Source organism: Acanthopagrus latus, chromosome 4, assembly GCF_904848185.1.
Source record: "Acanthopagrus latus isolate v.2019 chromosome 4, fAcaLat1.1, whole genome shotgun sequence".
Classification (NCBI taxonomy): Eukaryota; Metazoa; Chordata; class Actinopteri; order Spariformes; family Sparidae; genus Acanthopagrus; species Acanthopagrus latus.
The window spans coordinates 28,903,075-28,921,798 of record NC_051042.1 but is presented as its reverse complement, the minus strand read 5'-3'; the positions used below and the strand labels follow the sequence as shown (position 1 = coordinate 28,921,798).

The window sequence follows — 18,724 nt, the reverse complement described above, 5'->3', positions numbered from 1 at the left end:
TTGCCTCAAGAAACTGTGAATGCCATTTTGTTTCCCCATTTGTAAACATTTCATGGAAAACAATCAGAGGATGAATCAATAATGAAAAGAATCATGCAGCCGCAATGTCAAGCACCAACTGTTTTCATCAAGAGTCGAATCAGATTTGTAGTTCTGCTTAAGTTTTTCATCAGTTAAGCAGTGAGTTAAGTCATAGCGTTGCCAGTTAATTTGAGAAGTCTGGGTTCATATCTGCATTTTACAGTAATACATGAAAAAATATATAATATATCACATGAAGTTAACTTTTTATCTGGGTATGTGTCATAATAACTGCTACCAGGATTTCTATTTAATCAGTATCTCTTGTTGGTTGACATCAAGCAGGTAACGTACCAAGATTATACCAGACGTCCATCTCTCCGCTGAGAGTGCGAACCTCGATGATGGTCTGGCCCAGGAAGTCATCCGACTCGCGTTTGAAGTGCTGCTTCACCCGTGATTTGATGTCATCGTCCTCGTCCCACACTCGCACCTTGATGCGATCGGTGGCGTTGTGACATTCACTGCGATGTGGGAGATGATTACGCCCGGGTCAGAGCAAATCACAACAACACGAACAACAACAGCAACAGCATATTGAGTGACAGCTCATCAGGTTGCCGTATCCAGTGGAGCGGAATGACAGGCACTATTCAAGCATAAATGCAACTTCAGATGTACGCGCTTCACACCAAGCATTATATGGAGAACAATACTAGCCTGGATTTAAATGAGACAAAAGAGTGTGTGTGTGTGTGTGTGTGTGTGTGTGTGTGTGTGTGTGTGTGTGTGTGTGTGTGTGTGTGTATGAGTGACTGTGCATGTGTATGTGAATATGTGAAGAAGGGCTCTCTGCCTGGAAGGAGGAATTACCCCAAGATACTGCATGACCTTTACACTGCATCTCTATATTTCTCCCTCTCTCTCTCTCTCTCTCTCTCTCTCTCTCTCTCTCTCCGACTGCACACTAAACCATCAGAGAGTTGCCGAGTGTTTCACAAATACGACTGCCTAGCATTCATAGCGAGAATTATTTATTTGTGAAAGCTTTACGTCCATCTCTTTGGTCGCCCCCCTCTGCATCACTGCAGCTGACAGACGTTTCACAATAATGACTCTGCTAAATAGAACAGAGGTGGCCAAAGCACTTAGCTTCAGATGGGGGTCACACTGTGCGACTCTGGAATTAAAACCGACAGATTACATTTTGTTCTAATGACATCTTGGGTGCGACAGCCAGAGAAACACTATCTGCAGTATTTTTTTTTTTAACTAATCCCTTTCTGGGGGGAAGCACCGACTGCTGCCGCCGCTGCTGCTGCTGCTGCACTAGTCTGGGACTTTGCTGCCTGCCAAGCACACAGTAATGTATCGCTCTATTAATCTACATCCCTGTAGTAATGGGAAAGAGTTTTATTACAGTCACCACTGGAGTCTCATTACAGGTGTGCAGCCTTGTTTGCAACAGGCATTGGACGGACGCACACAGAGAGTAGGACACGTGTTCCTCTGAGGTTTTCATGAAGAAAAGTATTATAATTAACTGTTAAAAAAGTATCAACTTTGAAGACCTGCATCTAGAGAAGAGAAAGCAACATGCATAGAAATAGTATGACCTAAACCATGGACAGATTCCTCCAGAGGAATGATGCTGGGAGAGTCGAGACTTGTATGAATCAAAAAATACCATTAGCTGCTCTGTCTTTGGTTTGAGCAAACATGACAAATGCTCACTGATCCTTTAACGGTGGCTCCCCAGTGCCCCATCTCTAGATGGAGGATTATAGTTTAAAAAGAAAAGAAATAAATAAACAGATAACACAAAGACTCTGCTGAGGCCTAGGGTGTTGGGGCCAGACCTACACTTTGTTTGTTCTAAAGACAGGTCCAGGAGGCATCAGTACCTCATAGTATGACAGCATAACAAGTATTTGCAAGTCAGATTAGTGCATATTTTGCTTCTCTTTTTACTTGGTCTGATGCAGGAAAGTACAGCAGAACAACCGCAGAGAACTGCTGGCAAATGCTATTTTGCACAGAGCTCTGGGCGCAGCGCTACAATTCTTCAGAGAAAATTACCTTTTACTCTCCATCCTGGCTCTCTTTTTTTTTTTTTTCCCGGAGTGCTGACACTCCAAGATACTTCTATAAGGTTTGTTATGCTTACCAGAATAATGTGGTTGTCTATGTTTTACAAAGGCTCAATTCTTCCACATTTTTTTCAACTAAATGTTTCAAGTAGTCTCCTGGAAACTCACTTACTCGGTTACACTGCCAGTATACTTCCTGTAAGATGTAAAGGGTAACCTGTCAACTGATTCATAAATGCACTAAGTTTTATTCACAGCCGTGCACAAACGTTTGAGGCAGTGGCAGAGAGGCAACCAGTAGATCGAGTGGTGATACTCCTCTGACTGTTGCATACTGACTATGGAGAAAGGAAATCCTGTGCTAAAAACAAAGACACAGACGCCTGGTCAGCAACAGAGAGGTCATTCAGAATGAGAAGCCACGTACTACTAAGGCAGTAAAGCACAATAGGATTTGAAGAGTTAAGACCCCAGCTGCCTTCACTGATGGATTCCATCGTAAAGCTTTTTCTAGCAGAGTCTGCATCGCCAAAATCTCTGCAGTGCAGCCGGCATGTAACACTAGATGTGATAGCAATTTCCTAAGCTATTAAGAAAGAGTCAGTACTAAAAAAAAAGATAAGAATTTACTTTGTCCTTATTTACTGATGTCTTAAGATTCCCTTGAACTCAAGATTCTTACTCTTAATGGAGATTATCTGGTTGGACAGAGGTCAAATTAACAGAGAGCACTCACAAGTTGAACTTCTCGTCCCAGACCGGGTTGAGGTTGCCGAAGATGGTCTTCGTCCTGCGCTTGGTCTTCCCCACCTGGACGGTGACATACGGGTCGCTGGAGCCGGTTTTATCCTTGGCCTGCAAGCCCTGCGCACTCATGACTGGAAAGAAGACAAAGAAGGAGAAGTATGAAGAGTCGGGTGTCACAAGCAAACAGGCAATTTGACAATTTTAAGGTTTTTATTTTAAAGATGGAAGCTTCATTTTCCTGAATCGATCTATTGTGTTATATTATTCTTTAAGTCAAAAGCTTTGGTCTGGTGGGATATATTTTACAGCAGATTTAAAACCCAGTCATGAATCAGCTTTCATGCTTTATTTCTGTGCCCACTTCCCAGTTGCTTGGAATTAGATTTATTTCATCCTATGGGCTTTAATATAAGAATCAGGAACTGCCTCCGCTGCCCACAACAACTTTGTGCACTTGCCAAAAGCTGAGGCAACAAAAAACGCTCAGTTCCGCCATTATTTTTCTTTTCTGTGTGAATGTGAAGCGCGTGAGTTCATCCATGATTTATCTATTCATACGTCAAGGCTATAGGTAGCTCCCACCCCTGTGTGTCTGCCCACTGCTACAACATGTCTATGCTGAGCTTCCAAAAAAATAAAAAAAGATCTCTGATTCAGAATCTTCCTTCCACACACACACACACACACACACACACACAGGGAGGAAGGTGCAGAGAAGGAGAGACAGTAGTATTTCACAGCGCCATAAAAGGGAAAAAGGACACTGGAGCATTAAATATGCATAAGTGACAGTCTAAATAATTCAGGGTACATATATATCTCTCAGCCCAATGCTGACAGGGGTTGGTGGGCAGGATATAGAGGTTGGAAGAGCCCTGGCCTGATGATCCAGCATTGCTGAAAATCAAACATCTCCTGCAGCGAAAGAGAGGTCTGAAACATCGGCCGGCGTATAGACAGGTCAGTAAGTCTCACATGAAAGTGCCTGTCAGATCATCCAACAGCATCTAAGACCGCGCACGTTTGCCAGCAGACACTCCGGCAATCATGCCTGATTGGCCCAGTGTGCAGAGGTGAAGAGCACACGACCACCATGTACAAGCAACTGCAGCATCATAGCTTCTTTCTGCCCCACAGTGTGTCCTTGGTTTGAGCACTCCCCTGCCTGCGTGCAGAGTTGCTTTGATAGCATTTTAGTTTGGTACAGAGTCTGCTCATGAAATTCAAATCCTAATGACTGTTTTTGGGTTTAGGTTTCATAACTTTGAGCAAAAATAAAAAGTTGGAAGCAACATTTAAAGAATCGGAATCAAGTTTACACCCCGTTACATTGCCTTTTTGTAGTAAAAAATAAAGATTAAAGATTTGCGGGTGTGTGTTTTAACAACTTGGAGCCGGATTAATTCCTGTCAAGTTATTTTACTATCGTCCCACTTGCTTGGCTTGTTTTGCCATCTGTGAAGCACAAAATGCACACTTACACAAGAGCTCTGAGGAGAACAAAAGGTGAGAACAAGAAGTAAAGCAGAATAAGAAAAGAATAATTCACGAAGAGCAGAGTAACTGAGAAGCATAAAGAGATGAAGTGTTGTTCTGGTACAAAGACTCAATAAACGAGATTGAATACGTGTTCTCCCTTTTCAATACATTGAGCTCCGTTGAGCAAGCATTATGAAAAATGTTTTTGTTCCAAGACGAGACGTAAAGGTAAATAGCACATATACAGTAATATAATGTACTTTCCTCATTTTTGTGATCAATGCATTTGCTGGCACAAAAGGATGAATTGGTGGTTCGGGTTCATATTCACTGGCAGACCTTGTTGTGAGCACATTAGCCAAACGCAGAATATCTCATGGTCGCTGTCAGAGTGCTGCGGAGTCAATGCCAGTCAGTGTTTATCTAATAAACGGTGAATAAATAACAACTCAATAGCTACATTTTAAAATGGGACGTTCGATAAGCCTCAGGGAAATTGACCGAGGCAGTCCCGGGTCTTTCCAGTGTCTGTATCTCTCCCTCCCTCTTTGTTTTCTCTTCCTTTCCCACTTTTGCATTCCTCTCCCTCACTATCCCCAAATCCTTTCTGTCTTCTTCTCTATTTGTCTCCCTCCCTCTCTGTTTCTGTTTCTGTCTGGCGTATTGACACTGTGAGAAAATGCAAGGCGAGCAATAAACGAGCCGGGCCTGGCACAGTACCACAGGGATGGAGCTGGCGTTTGGTGTTGAGGTTGCAAAGCTAACTTCCTGACCTTCTTTTTTAAAAAAGTAGGAGAATAAGTGTAAAATGAGTGTGTGTGTAACAAGAAGCACTGGAATGAAAGACAAGCCTTTGTGATCCACAAACACAATGATTTTTTTGAAGTTTATGGGGTTCAGAAATCTGGATAAACAACAGATGTTATGCAATCAAACTGGATAGTGAAGAAAATTAGACTAAAACACGGACATGTGAGTCTGTTAGCTCTCATCAAGTCTCAAAACACAACCAAATAACTTTCCCTCTGAATGCACAGTGAAGTGCTGTTCTGTCAAAATGCACTCAGGAGGGCGCACAGTGTCTTGATTGACATATCTGAGAGGGAGCTTCATGTGCAGCTGTGGGGGATTCATTTCAAAAGTGCACTGCACAAACTAGCATGCTAGCGAGCTCTGAAAAGACATAGAGCTCTGTGGCAGTAGCAGCAAGCACTCTTCTGCTATAATAATAAGTCATCATTGCCTCTTTATTACTCCCTCGCAGATGCTTTGTATTTATTGTGCAGCCATTTAACACTCGCAAAGCATCATTGCAGTTTGTTTTTATTCACTGGAACTATATGTCACGGAGCTCTTATCAAATAATGCATGTGTTAGTAAGGATATGTCATTGTCTATGTCCATGAGACGTGGAGAATAGATGGTAAGTGAGTCTGGAAAATTCAAAGTCTCCTCATGACAAACCCAAATATCATCAACAAAACAGTGATGCAGCGGTCACTGTCATTGTTTTATCAACAAATCAATTTTCTGTTTATGTTTCTAATTAAATATGCATTATAGTTTGTGGCTCAGTGTCAAAGGTTAATGACCAGGAGCTCGAGGTTAATAACAAGTGAATACTGATCAGGACAACAATGTTTGTTATCGGAGATGAGCCTGACATTTAATGGTGGTTTTGTTGATTTGGCATTGGAGGACTGAACAAAGGGTTAAAGGTCATGGTCCAAAGATAAAGGGTCACCTGCAGCGGTATCAGGACTCCACCGCTAATAAAACATGTATCCATATTCAAATGATGGATGATTAATGTGTAAAGACAAGATTGTACCAACTGTTAATGATCATTCATTAATATTTCTGACAGAATGACAGGAACCAGGCTGACCTGTGATGTTGATTTTGGCGGACCACTTGGAGGTCCCATCCAGCACAGCCTGCTTAGCTGTTTTCAGATGACTGCTGACTTCTTCTTTTGAGACCTGAAACATCTCCTGGATCACCTCGAACACTTCCGGACGGTTCTTCTCCCTTATCTTCATGCGCTCCTTCATGGCCATGATGATATTCTGGGTCTTGTCCTCTGCTCCGTGCTTGGAGCTCTTCTCCACCGCCCCTGAAGTAGATCAAGAGATTGAAGGAGTGTTTAGACTCTATAGTCTGCATATTTAATATAAGCAGAGAGAGGGATATCTCTGATCCATTCATTCCTATGGTGTCTATTATAAGTACTGTATCTTGTTTTCTAAATCATGAGGTGTGACTGACTATGACTATGAATAACTGAAATCACAAATCTGCGTGTAAATGTTGGTGCGTGTGTTTAAATGTATGTGATTGTGAAAGACAAAAGAAGTGCATGCGACAGTTAATTCACTGTATCTGATCACAGCATCATGTGAGCAGAGTGTGTTCATGAGTGCAGATTGAAATGTGATAAAGATGAATCGTGGTTGGAACTATGAAATATTGTTATGCTAGTGTGAAGCCTTTAGAAAACACTGGGTTACGTATCAGCCAGGGTGTAGCTAATCCACTTAGAGTGTGTGAGGATTGCCCTGAGGATCATCCTGAAGCCTGCATGTCACATTGTTCCTACCAGTCTGCGCAGTGTAACAACAGGGGTGTGCCTGATTGAAAAAGCTGATTGGAAGCTGTAATGATTGCCAGCGACCGAGCGAGCAGAGTGAATGCACCGTGTTACTTTTACCAATGAGTGCACGAGGATATGTAATATGAATCACACAAAGCCCCATAACAGCATTCACGTGTTCTGTAAGACTCTCAGTGAAGTGTTGGTTCTTAAAGAGACGGGAAAAAAATCAGCACAGACGAGTCTGCTCACTGGGGATGAGGTTCCAGGCTTGCACTGTGAACACTCAAGAGATACACAGTCAAACCATGTTTTTATATTGAACTGACTGATATGAATTTTATCGTTTGATTGTTTAATATCCAACGGTGTAAAATAGTCAATCCAACTGAAAGACCCTGTAAAGTAAAATAAAGAATATAACAAAATGAGAGTGAATGCAGCTTTTTTTTTTTAAATGCATTTGCAATACAAGGTTGTTTAAGCCCCAAATCATACTCATACACATACACACTGTACAAACACAGGCATTTTAGTGAGCATGTTCTATGAGCTTTACAGTCTTTGTGTTCATCGAAGCATTTTGGGGTGAATCTCATTCCTTACTTTGTAAACAGTCTGCATTGAGCAGGTCCTGGCACTTCTCGTGGCATTTAACGCCACACTCTGAGCAGCGCATGCCCTGACGAGCGATGCCCCACAGCAGCCCTTCGCACTCATGGCAGTATGTGGGCGCAGTTGCCGTCCACACCTCGAAGTTATGGGGTGTTGTGGATGAAATTGGGTAGATCAAGGCCTGGAGAGTCTTCTTTAAGACATGTAGTTTCTGAAAAAAGGAAGACAAGGCATTGAAATGTGTAAGAAATAATACGGTATGACAGCTCTGATGATAAGATATGAGGATGTGAGAAACCGAGGAGGTAGGGCTGACGTGAAGGCACATTGAAGTAGAGGAGAACTGATTTTATGACGACTTCAAAAGTCAATAAAATCCAACTTTGATCTTAAATTGCTTTTCAGAAACTTTGAACACATATTGAGATCAGCACTTACAAAAGGTTAATACTTTGCACCTGCTGAGAGACGATAATAGCCTGATATCATAACATAAAGTTCTAGTTTAAGTTTAAAAGTTATACAGAAACAATATCAGAGGGATTCATTTAAACTGAGTTGGATGAAATTCACAATACACTTCTGTGTAAGAGTAATCTTGGCAATTATATACTGCGGCTATTTCAGCAGAACTGCAGTATTCCCCAGCTACTTTTATTTAAGGGGTTCTGACGGATTACATTATTCCAACAGACAGTTTGCAGGGTGCTTTGTTGATCCTTTTCTGATTACCTCATCATCAATGGAGAGGTCAGCCATATGAGTGTAAATCACCCTTACATCTCATTAAGCTTAGATTAACAGCATCCTTAGCCCATAGGCTTTGTGCACATTGACTGGTTTACTGACTAAGGCTCCTCCAGACCGAATGCGAAAGTCTACTCGAGGCCTGTCTGAACTGATTGCTGTGTAACGGAAGCCTCTTCAAATTGAATGCTTTACTGCGGCGGCCCTGCCATCCACAAGGACTAAAAAATGGGGCTGGTACTTGCCAATTCTTGAAGGCAGAATCAATGGATGCTGTAAATAAGGTTTTTAAAAGAGAGCATTATCCAGATTGAGAGAGAGAGCGCGGCCGAAAGAGAAAGTGACAGGGCAAAAGAAGGAGATGTATGGCGGTTAAATAAATCTTCAAGAGGTACTTGCTCTCCACTCTGCTCCACCCTACTCCTCCACCCCTTCCTCTGCTGTCAGCCCCCTCTGTGTGTTGACAAGTGTGCTTTAACACCTGAACAGTGGCTCTGCACTTTGCAACAAAGGGCTACTGCAGTGCTCACTCGAACAGACACACACACACACACACACACACGCTCGCACACACTCCTACACGGATGATTAAATGACACCAGATGACAGGACAACAAGGCTGTCTAACATTGTGAAACTTCGCTGATGCAACACGGAGGCTCGCTGAACCCTGGAGGACCTTAATGAAACACAGAGTGGAGACGGAGAGATTTCCCTTTTAATCTTGGAAAGGATGAGATGAAGCAGATGTCTGAGATTTATCCACCGCTTACACACGAGCCGGACCGGGGCCACACCCGGAAGCCTGCCCCTCACAAATGTAATACTGAACCGTCTCGCACTGACACCGCCTGCAGGAGATGAGTGAGCCAACATTTGTATGAGCGTGGGAAAACTCGGAGACCTCAGTGAGTTGACTTGGCGGCTGCATATCCTTTCAGCCCTCTATTTTACCAGCCAACTAAATGTTTTTGAGCCTGTTAAGCCTCGACGTGTCTTTGAGTCCTATTGTATTCATACATCTGTTTTACTGACATAGTCTTTACCTGTCGTTCTGACTCTCCCTCTCTTCCTCTCTGTCTCATCGCTCCCGGTCTTGACGTTACGCGACACGCTGTGCAGCAGATGTGTGAGGAGTGTTGCATGTGTGAGTCTCATGTGCTGCACCGTTAGGTAACCCTGATGATTCGGTGCAAGACACAGCGAGGATTGATTGACAGCCGCAGCCTCTGCCTAGGAGCGACATGACAGTGAAAAATCTAATCTCTCCTCCTCCTTTCCAATTTCACCACCTATTGTCCTTGTCAACCTCTTCACGGAGGCTGCCATCCTCCTCACCCTGTTCCAGACATCTACACCTCTAATCTTTTGCTTTAACTACTTTACCATCTCAGCCCTAACAGGGACCCTGTGTGTTTTATTCCCAAAATGCATGGCCATAAAATTTAGTCGATGCCAAACTCGATCTCAAATACTTTCTCTGTGGCAAGATTCATAGAACTATCCCAAATTACTTGGGCAGATATCACAGGCAAGCATTTTTAAAACCAGTGTGGTGCATTCTGCTGCTAACAACCTGCCTGATGATATCCGACCTGACTCAGAGCAACAAATCACATCTTATTTCCAGATCCTCCTTGACCCATGTCAGGCCATGGCTCTCTTCTTCCTTTGTGCCTGTCTTTGTCTAAGCAGGTAAGTTTATGTTGACAGTCACTGATAAAAGGCTCTGGTGCTCCGCTCACATGCAGCTCAGAACATTGAGCAGACACACGGGCCGTTGGCCGGCCCACACATAATGTTCCTTTCTGCTCTAAAAAGCAGATGCACGGGAAACGTGACGCAGAAGTAGCATATCATCAGGAGAGGGAGACTTCCATACGTCAGCAATGAGTTAGGCATTTTAATCCAATTAAAATGTATCAAGTTGAAAGAGAAAAGAAAAATGGAAGATGTAGGGCAGAGATGAGGCAAGAAGGGGGTAGAAGAAGGAAACACTCTAAGTAGGTTCAAACAACTCTCCGGGGAGGAGAGGACAGATTGTTCAACATGGCGGCGTGATCAGTGACATCAGGGCCACAGGGTCACAACGACAAGTCACTCTACGCTCTGATCTTCCCCCATTCTCTCGCCCTTCCCTTCCTCATCCTTTCTCCTCTCTTCCCCCCAACTCCTCTACACCCTTAAACAGCATATGGTCGTTCACTGAGTGCTCTCGCAGTCCTCACAGGAAAGCACTCTCCTGGACTTAATGCAGCAGATAAAACTCTGACATCTGCTCGTCCTACTTACCAAGACCGCACAATCTGTAGCTTTGCTCGGAACTCTGTTTACCCTCGACCACCAGTTATTAAACTCCTCCTCGTTTGCTCTGAATTAGGAGTATTGGACATCTATCCCAAAAGTTCAATTTGTTTCATTCCACAGTGGTGCGTTCTCAAAATCTGCCCAAGAATCAGCTCCCTTCGCACACGATTAACACATTGCATCTATCACGTCATTCCTCCCTGATCTGGGACATGAGTCGTTCATCCCTAAAGCCCCTTTAATCAACCCAATGCCTATATGTGCGCAATCTAGTCCATGTCACTTTGGGGGGCAGCCGGGGATGTGGACCATGAGGACCAAGTCAAGTGTGTCAAACAGACACGTCATATGAAAATGTACACAAATTAGTTTGCACAAATGGTGAAGCGGCATCTCTCATTTGAAAAGAATGATATTTTGTGAATAACGTGCACATTTGATCCAGGAATCGCGTCAGCTTGTTGCACATCAGCGGATATGAAATTGCCTGCTTGTTTGTCTTGCTGAGGAACTGCTCTCTCCTGCTGTTCGCCTCCTATAACCCCATCTCCCCTCTGGGAGGGAAGAATTGCAATCAATTAATGCAGGGAGAAGCTTTGGAGGTCACACAAGAAGTGTCTCACACCATCGACTGAGACATTCTGCCTTTTTCTCTACAGCTCTGTCTTCCTCGATGTGCGGTGCATGTTATTAATCACAGGGCATTGTCTAAATAAAGTGACTGGGCCATCACTTAATTTCCGAACTCATCCAAATGGTCTGACAGAAGGAGCACAGCAGAAAGAGTGAGGAGCTGGCCACGGAGACCATCTTAATAAACTGCACCATAGACAGGCAGACAGACAGATGATGGCATGCCGTATGTACATCCAAAAAGGGGCCAGAAACTAATGCAATCCATCTCATTTTCATTTTGGAACCCCGTGTTCCTGGCAACGTGATCCTGGGCCCTGAAGTACAATAGCTGCAGCGAACAGCACAGCTATAAAAGTCTGTCAGAGTCCCAGCCCCCTTTTCTCCAAACAGCGCCCTAAAAAATAATGAGAACATAGGTCCAGCTTCTCGTGTGCCTGCGGAACCCCACATTGCCCACTAAGACTCCACAATAAACAGACAATAATTTTCCATGCAGGCACTGCAGGCATGTTAGTACTCACCAGGTCCTCATTATTCAGGGTGGATCGGTTCACCAGAGCGAACGAGATGCCTGCCTTTCGAGCAGTGAGGGTCTGAGAGGAAGAGGAAAAGAGAGATGATGAAAAGGGATAAATTCACCGACCCATTTTACCTTTCCACAGTTTTACGCAGTATTTCAGTGGATTTGCACACATCTATATAGTTAAACTGCTTGATAATATTGGATAATATTCTATAAAAAGGATGTAAATTCCAGGGGGGGGTGAATGAATTGCATGTATAATACCATTTGCAAGAAGAAATATGTAAAAAAATATATATATCAAGTCTAAAATCAAGACTTCGAAACATCGAAACACAAGGCATTTATATGTTACTCTTGTGCTTTGAAAAGACCGAACGTGAACTCACCAAAGCCTGTGATTTCCAGGAGCAAATGAATAGAGAATGAAAGAAATACAGTAATTGAATTAGACAAGGAGTGGGAGGATGAATGCTGAAAGCACAAACAGCAGAGGAACTGTATTTTTTTTTTTTTTTTTTATCCATACTGAGGTGCATAGGTGTCTCAACTGCCATGCAGGACTGCTGGTTTGGGCACAGAGCTCTAGAAAGATTCAACTACTCATCAAGAGAGATTTTACAGCCGCTGCATGATTCTTGATCCACTCATGCATTGAAAGTTACTAAATTGCAGTCATGCTTGGCATTTATATCCACTTCTCTGTTGGATGAAGCTTTGATCATATTTTCTGCTGTCTGCTCTGCACATTAGTTTGACACAAACAGAGAAACGCAAGACACACGCACTCACGTATGGGTGAAGCCAGCTGTACTGCACAACGACGACTCTCTCGCTCTCTCACACATACACACAAACACACACACACTCTTGAAAACCACATACACACACGCACATCTGCTCAGACGTTCAAACTTACTTAAACATTTAACAGCACAGGCCCACGCGAGGTGGGCGCCCTCACAAACACGAACAGGTAACACACACGCACAGACGCGCACATATACACACATGTAAATTAGCTGTTATATTGATATCCATTGAGTTTGGGTGACCAGAGATTGATAGACATTTATCCCAGACTGGAGGAAGTTACGTAACATAGGAATGCAGACATGGACAGCTGACAATATTCGATCAGTCTTTACCACGACCCTCTTTGTCTGTACAGCCCAGCTATGGTAAAGATCCATGGAAGCCATGGAGAATGTAGGAGGGAACGTGACCTCTACATGAACTGTGAGTGTTGATGTAAGTTTATCAACATGCACCAGCACTGCTGCGGATGCTCCGGGCAATACAAGATGTACCTGTAATGTCCAGATATTATCTATTCAGCTACAATATAGCCTTCAATGCTTTTACAAATCGATTTTCAACTTTTTTGTCTTTTCGTCTTTTTTTTTTTTTTGGTTGGTTGGTTGGTTTATGTCTTTGTTGTTTGGTTTTTTTTTTGCTGTCCGTTCCAATCAAACGCTGTTGCTGCCCTGAAGCAATCACACAGCAAATGGGAGACATTGACAAAGGAGAGGCATGAAAAGGGGACCAATTGGTTTGCTGACAACTGACTTCATCCCAGGTGTAAAAGGCTTGCTCAGTGTCACTTTTACATGATTTAAAAGCCTCACACAGTTAAATCAGAAGTCAATGAAGTCTCATCGGATATATTTTTGGGTTGAGTTGTCATCATTTCAAGTTGTGCGCAGTTCTTTTTTTTTTTTTTTCGACACCTGCCGAGCAACTGAAAAAAGCAAGAAAAAAATGGCCAAGCGCCGGCGAGGCTGAAATCTGACAACTCACTGAAAAATATCACCCATAGCTGTTATGGGTCTATGTAGGAATGGCAAATAACACGCAAAATCCAAAAAAAAACTAAAAATTAAAAAACGACAACCCATACTTACCAAAGACATTGTTGGTTATTAATTTCATGAGAGATATGGACAAATACAGCATCAACTCATGTTGTTCACTGTGATATAAACATTCATCAGCATCTACGTGTATGACATCAGGCTACATAATCATATTAGTTCACAAGAAACTAAATCTTTAAAACTGTAAATGTTAAACAGGTTGTTTTTAAAGTAACGTCACTGAAGAATTCTCGTATTTTCTTTTCTTTTTTTATATATCTTTTTGTCTTAAATACATGAAGATGGGAGACAAACAAACACGAGACAGACACATACTGTGCAGCACATAATGGACAAAAACAGTTATAAACACACATGAATGGCATTTGCATCATGACAGTCTGTTGTTGTTCACACAGACTTAACCATGTGGCACAGTGCTACAGTGGACCGGACTACAACAGGCCTCTCTGTGGGAAATGTTATGACACATTATGTTGCCATAAAAACAAATGGCGGAGCATCACTGTGGTGCCGCGCCTTAAACGCCCTCTCCAGGCTAATTAATCAAAGCCATAGAGTTACTGCCAAGGTTACATTTAACATTCCCAATAGGCGGGGCTCTACGCTAAATAGCCACTTTTATGTGGTTGCTTTTATCACCAGTCAAACTTGATTTTTATCATAATGAGCGGCTATAATTTTTTGAACTTAGGTTTTGTTTTTTTAAACTACAGCGCAACTTTCCATACAGTATGTGAGGGGAATATTCTCGGCTAGCTCCTGGGATGTTACATAATGATAAGAAATAAACACTGTCTCTGTAAAGCGGTAGCACATTTTTAATCAGTTTCCCAGTAAACTTATCATTGTCTTCAGCGGGGATCCATACTCACAACAGAGCAGGATTCCGACAGTGTGGTTACCATGCGTGGTCACTCAAGATACATTTCACATCAATCACACGTAACCTTGTTGAGGCAGATGACTCACCAGGTCTCGGACAAGAGGCACTGTCCTCTTGCGGCGTAAATCTGGCATGCTGTCAATACCATAAAGAATACTGCCAGCCCTGGAGAAGCAGACAGATTTAAGGTGTATTAATATCATAATAATGCCATGCTGGGGGAGACATTACTACGGTGAAAGGGGGCCCTTGATTTACACAGCCGGCAAACGCCATGGATCATGCCTCCTGCCTAACCTGTCTCGCCCCTTCCTCTTCACTTCGCATGACGCCGACCACCTACACAGGAGCGCCATGTAATCCCTCTCACCCTCTTCTGTTCCCTCAGACACAGCTATCTACATTTTCACAGGGTATTGGTTTAGTGATGCCTCTTACTGATGTATATCATACCTAAAACTGGATTTACCTGACATACAATGAGCACTGAATATGAGATGTGATTGTCTGAGTTGTCTCTACAGCACTTGAGTTTCAGTTCTATTGCTCTCTCCATCCTCCAGCTCCCCCGTGCACACTCCACGCCCCCCCGACTGTCTCTCACCAGTTGAGCTCCTTTCCCGTGAGGCTCTCAGTGGCATCACCTCAACTGTCACTCAAAGCCTCTCTAACGACCTCAACGTGACATCAAGGCTCGAGTGCCTCCGCGCAGATAAAGCTCCTCAAGCTCTTCTGTCAGGGCCTCTCGCCAACATCAGTGGTATGACCCTATAGACACACAACGTGACGAGCTGCGGTGGCCCTTGCCTCACCCTGGTGCCCCTGGCCCTCGCTGCCTTTATGCACAATGCATGCCGCAGAAGGCTGAACAGTCATGCTGGGGTAATGGAGCCTGATATGATTTTTAGCTATTTTTTCCCCCATGACTGCATGTGACAACAGTTGGCTTCATCTATCTTTCATGCAGACTTTCATCGTTAATCGTTCGTTAATGTCGATGGTTTTACAGATGTTGCGAAGGCATCAGGCATCTAATTCATCTCGTCTCTGTGGTATAGCACAAAACAAGGAGTGCCATACCTTAATTGGGCCGCGTGCCAGAAAGTCAGCATGCCTGTAATTTTTTTCTGTTACGTGTGTGTCTCAGTGAGGAGGTGCAAAACAGAGCGGCAGCTCAGATTTGTGTGATTGTCAACCGATCGGATCGAGAAGCGAGCCACCACTCACCCTCCAGTCTGCAAGCCGAGCAGTTTGGGATCCAAAAGACTGCGAGGCTGCAGAGAAAAGAAACACATAATGTAAAACAAGGAAGTATGAGGTAACTGCATTCAACTTAACACGAAAGCAAACAGCAGCAAAAAATAAAACAAAAGAAATACACAGTAAAACATCATGTATATGGGAGAATACAGTACATTTGGAGGTCAATTGAGGATAAGATAAATGATAGGAGGGGAGGCGTACAGCACAGGGAGAAGGGAGGGAAGCACCACAGGCAAAAGACCAAATTATTCCACATCAATGTAATTTGTGGGCTCAAGACTGAGAGTTTTGCCGCTCTCGGTGCTTCAGGCCAGATTTGCTTATTGTGTAATGCTCCCTCCTCACTGACCAAAATGGTCAGTTTGAAACACAAATCTTTTTTTTCTGAAAAAGAGAGGAACAAAAGGGGCAACCGGCACAAAGTGACAGTACGATGGCTCAGAGGCGCATGCTGCATTCTCTTTCATACCTACAGATATGGCATCGATTAATCTTCACAGAAAACAAACACACGCTCTCACAGACACACTCGGGTAGATGTATTACTTCCAATCCGATAAAAAAAAGGAGAAACAAAACTCACGCACCTTCACACAACAAAACAAAACACAAGACATGCACATGCAAGGAAAAACACAAGTATCCACGAGGTTTATGATTAACAATGACTTAAAACCTGTGTATCCAAAGCAGTGCTGTCTGGAAGGAAAAAATGACAAGAGGACAGAGCATTAGGAGAGAGCAGCCCACTGGAAAATACACACACTTAGTTAGGACACTAATATACTATTACAGCCTGATGACACAATTCTGTTTGCCAAACAATTTATGCAGAAATGGAGACAGAGTCAACACGCACCTCGGGGTGAATGGCTATGAAAAGAAGCATACTGTATAAAGTTGATGCAGTAGAAAAGAAACTCTGTTAGACAACAGAGGGCTCACAGCTAAAGGTTGATATTTGAATATCATTACACGTAAAATATCTGTTTGAAAAATGATGACTTTGATTGATAAGACTACATGAGATAACAGTCATAGCCATGTAGACGTGGCACATTAGGTGAAAAAAAGCAATTAGTATCATATTGTCATTTTGGAGATGAACTGTGAGAGGGCATGCCCTTTAAATAAGCAAGACTACAGAGGTGTAATTACTGTGCTATTGATCCATGGGTGATAAATGGCGGCATGGTCATGATCTAATGCGATACAAACAGAAAACAGCTGTTCGCTAGTGAAAGATCAACTTGTTCCTCCGATTAAATACACCGATACACCATTTGTTGTCGGCGAGCGGGGTACTGCATCACTAGCGCAGCATGAGGCAATGAAAATGAGCTTGTTTCCATAATCTTAATGTCATCCAGGCCCATTCAATTTTTGTTTTGTCTCTTTACTCGAATGCTGACACCGGTTAAAAAATCACTGCAGGAAAATATTAATTCATAATCATTGAAATATTCATTGCCCTCTACCTGTGCGTTCATTGAGAAAGCCGTACATAGTAATTGTTGGATGCTGTTATCCAGAGTGCTTTAGAGAGCCATTAGTGTTCACCACAAGTGCATATCTTTTCATGATGATGGTTCTCATGGAGGCACTGATAATTCAAAACATTAAAATGCTTTCAAGTCCAATGTGAAACTAATTAGATAGTACAAATTCTTGAAAAGGATGATTTTTGTAGAGTACAGTACATTTTTGCGACAGCTGTGACAATATACTGACACCAAGAGCTGCACGCACGCAGAGCTGCGGCACCCACACAGGAGCTAAGCTGCAAGTCAGTACCATGGACAGCGATCAGCTAAGCTACTTTCAGCACCGCTATACAAGATAGAGCCATCTCCTCTACCAGCGAGTCTGCAGCGGCACAAGATAAAGCCAGACCACAAAGATAGGCTACAGGCTGCTGATATAAACCTCATTTCACGGGTACCTTAAATCTATGGAACGAAAATGTAATTGATGGTTGGAAACCTGTGTGTGTGTGCATGTGTGTGTGTGCACTGTGGGCAAAGTGTTGAGATCTCAACAGTGGCAGTAAATCCTGAATTTCAGCGCCGACACACATGGTCACACACCACACATAGATCAGAGCTCAGCAGATCAGAAAAGCCTGCACGCAGGTGATAGAACCAGGACTGCTACTCCGAAACACACAAGGACATGTGTTCTTATACGGACACTCAGGTGAACATCTGAATGAACAATGAGGGACAAAGCAATCCCCAGAGCAAATGTTGGCAACATACAACTCGATATGTTGAACAAAACATATCTGAGTATAATTTTGAATCTTATCTCATGACGACATTGTGCTTTTGCTCTGGTTGGGTTTTGGCACAACAACCACTTGGTTTGGATCAGGAAAAGATTGCGTGTTGGCTGGAGATGTCCCGAGGTCTTGTTAAATAAAAATGCCAGTTTTGTTGGCACAAACACTAGATATCCAAACTTGCCAATAATATTGATGTTTTTTGTCACCACCTGACAGGAATGTGTTGCAATAACCTGAAAACCGTCTTCTTAAAAATATCCAGTGATGACTGGCTTACAAATGTTGAAACACAGTCTCAAACTGCAGTCACCGCCTTGGCAGCTTATCGCCTTTAACTCCACCATCTCCAGCAAGTCAAGTCGTAAACATGTGAGGGCAGGAGGATATATTCTCAAGAAACTGGTAAAAAAAAAAAAAAAAAAAAAACTAAAACAAAACCGACGAAATCAAGATGACAAAGCAGAGCATGACCTGCAACCACAGTGCACAGTGACGATGGGTTGGAGTTTGTACACTTTGAGACCCCAGCACACAGCAGAGGATTCAGACCTTACACTGAACACATCCTGATAAAAAAATGTCCCATTGACAAGCCAACCACTGGCCACCGCCAGTGTGACCATCTCAACTTTGCCTGTCATTCTTAATATACCAGT

At 43.0% G+C, this 18,724-nt stretch overlaps 1 protein-coding gene across 2 annotated transcripts in view; it reads right to left on the bottom strand.

Moving 5' to 3' along the window:
- LOC119018161 (protein unc-13 homolog C) overlaps positions 1 to 18,724 on the bottom strand; it is a 104,333-nt gene that overhangs the window by 67,452 nt on the left and 18,157 nt on the right. Inside the window, exons 3-11 of one of the 2 annotated variants that reach the window (XM_037095616.1) lie at positions 16,461 to 16,483; positions 15,749 to 15,795; positions 14,608 to 14,686; positions 12,148 to 12,153; positions 11,757 to 11,828; positions 7,537 to 7,756; positions 6,226 to 6,453; positions 2,848 to 2,989; positions 376 to 545 (exon numbers count right to left, since the gene is read on the bottom strand). In XM_037095616.1, the coding sequence (XP_036951511.1) occupies positions 376 to 545; positions 2,848 to 2,989; positions 6,226 to 6,453; positions 7,537 to 7,756; positions 11,757 to 11,828; positions 12,148 to 12,153; positions 14,608 to 14,686; positions 15,749 to 15,795; positions 16,461 to 16,483 (987 nt within the window). The remainder of the gene's footprint in view (positions 1 to 375; positions 546 to 2,847; positions 2,990 to 6,225; positions 6,454 to 7,536; positions 7,757 to 11,756; positions 11,829 to 12,147; positions 12,154 to 14,607; positions 14,687 to 15,748; positions 15,796 to 16,460; positions 16,484 to 18,724) is intronic. The other variant, XM_037095617.1, reaches the window with a different exon arrangement.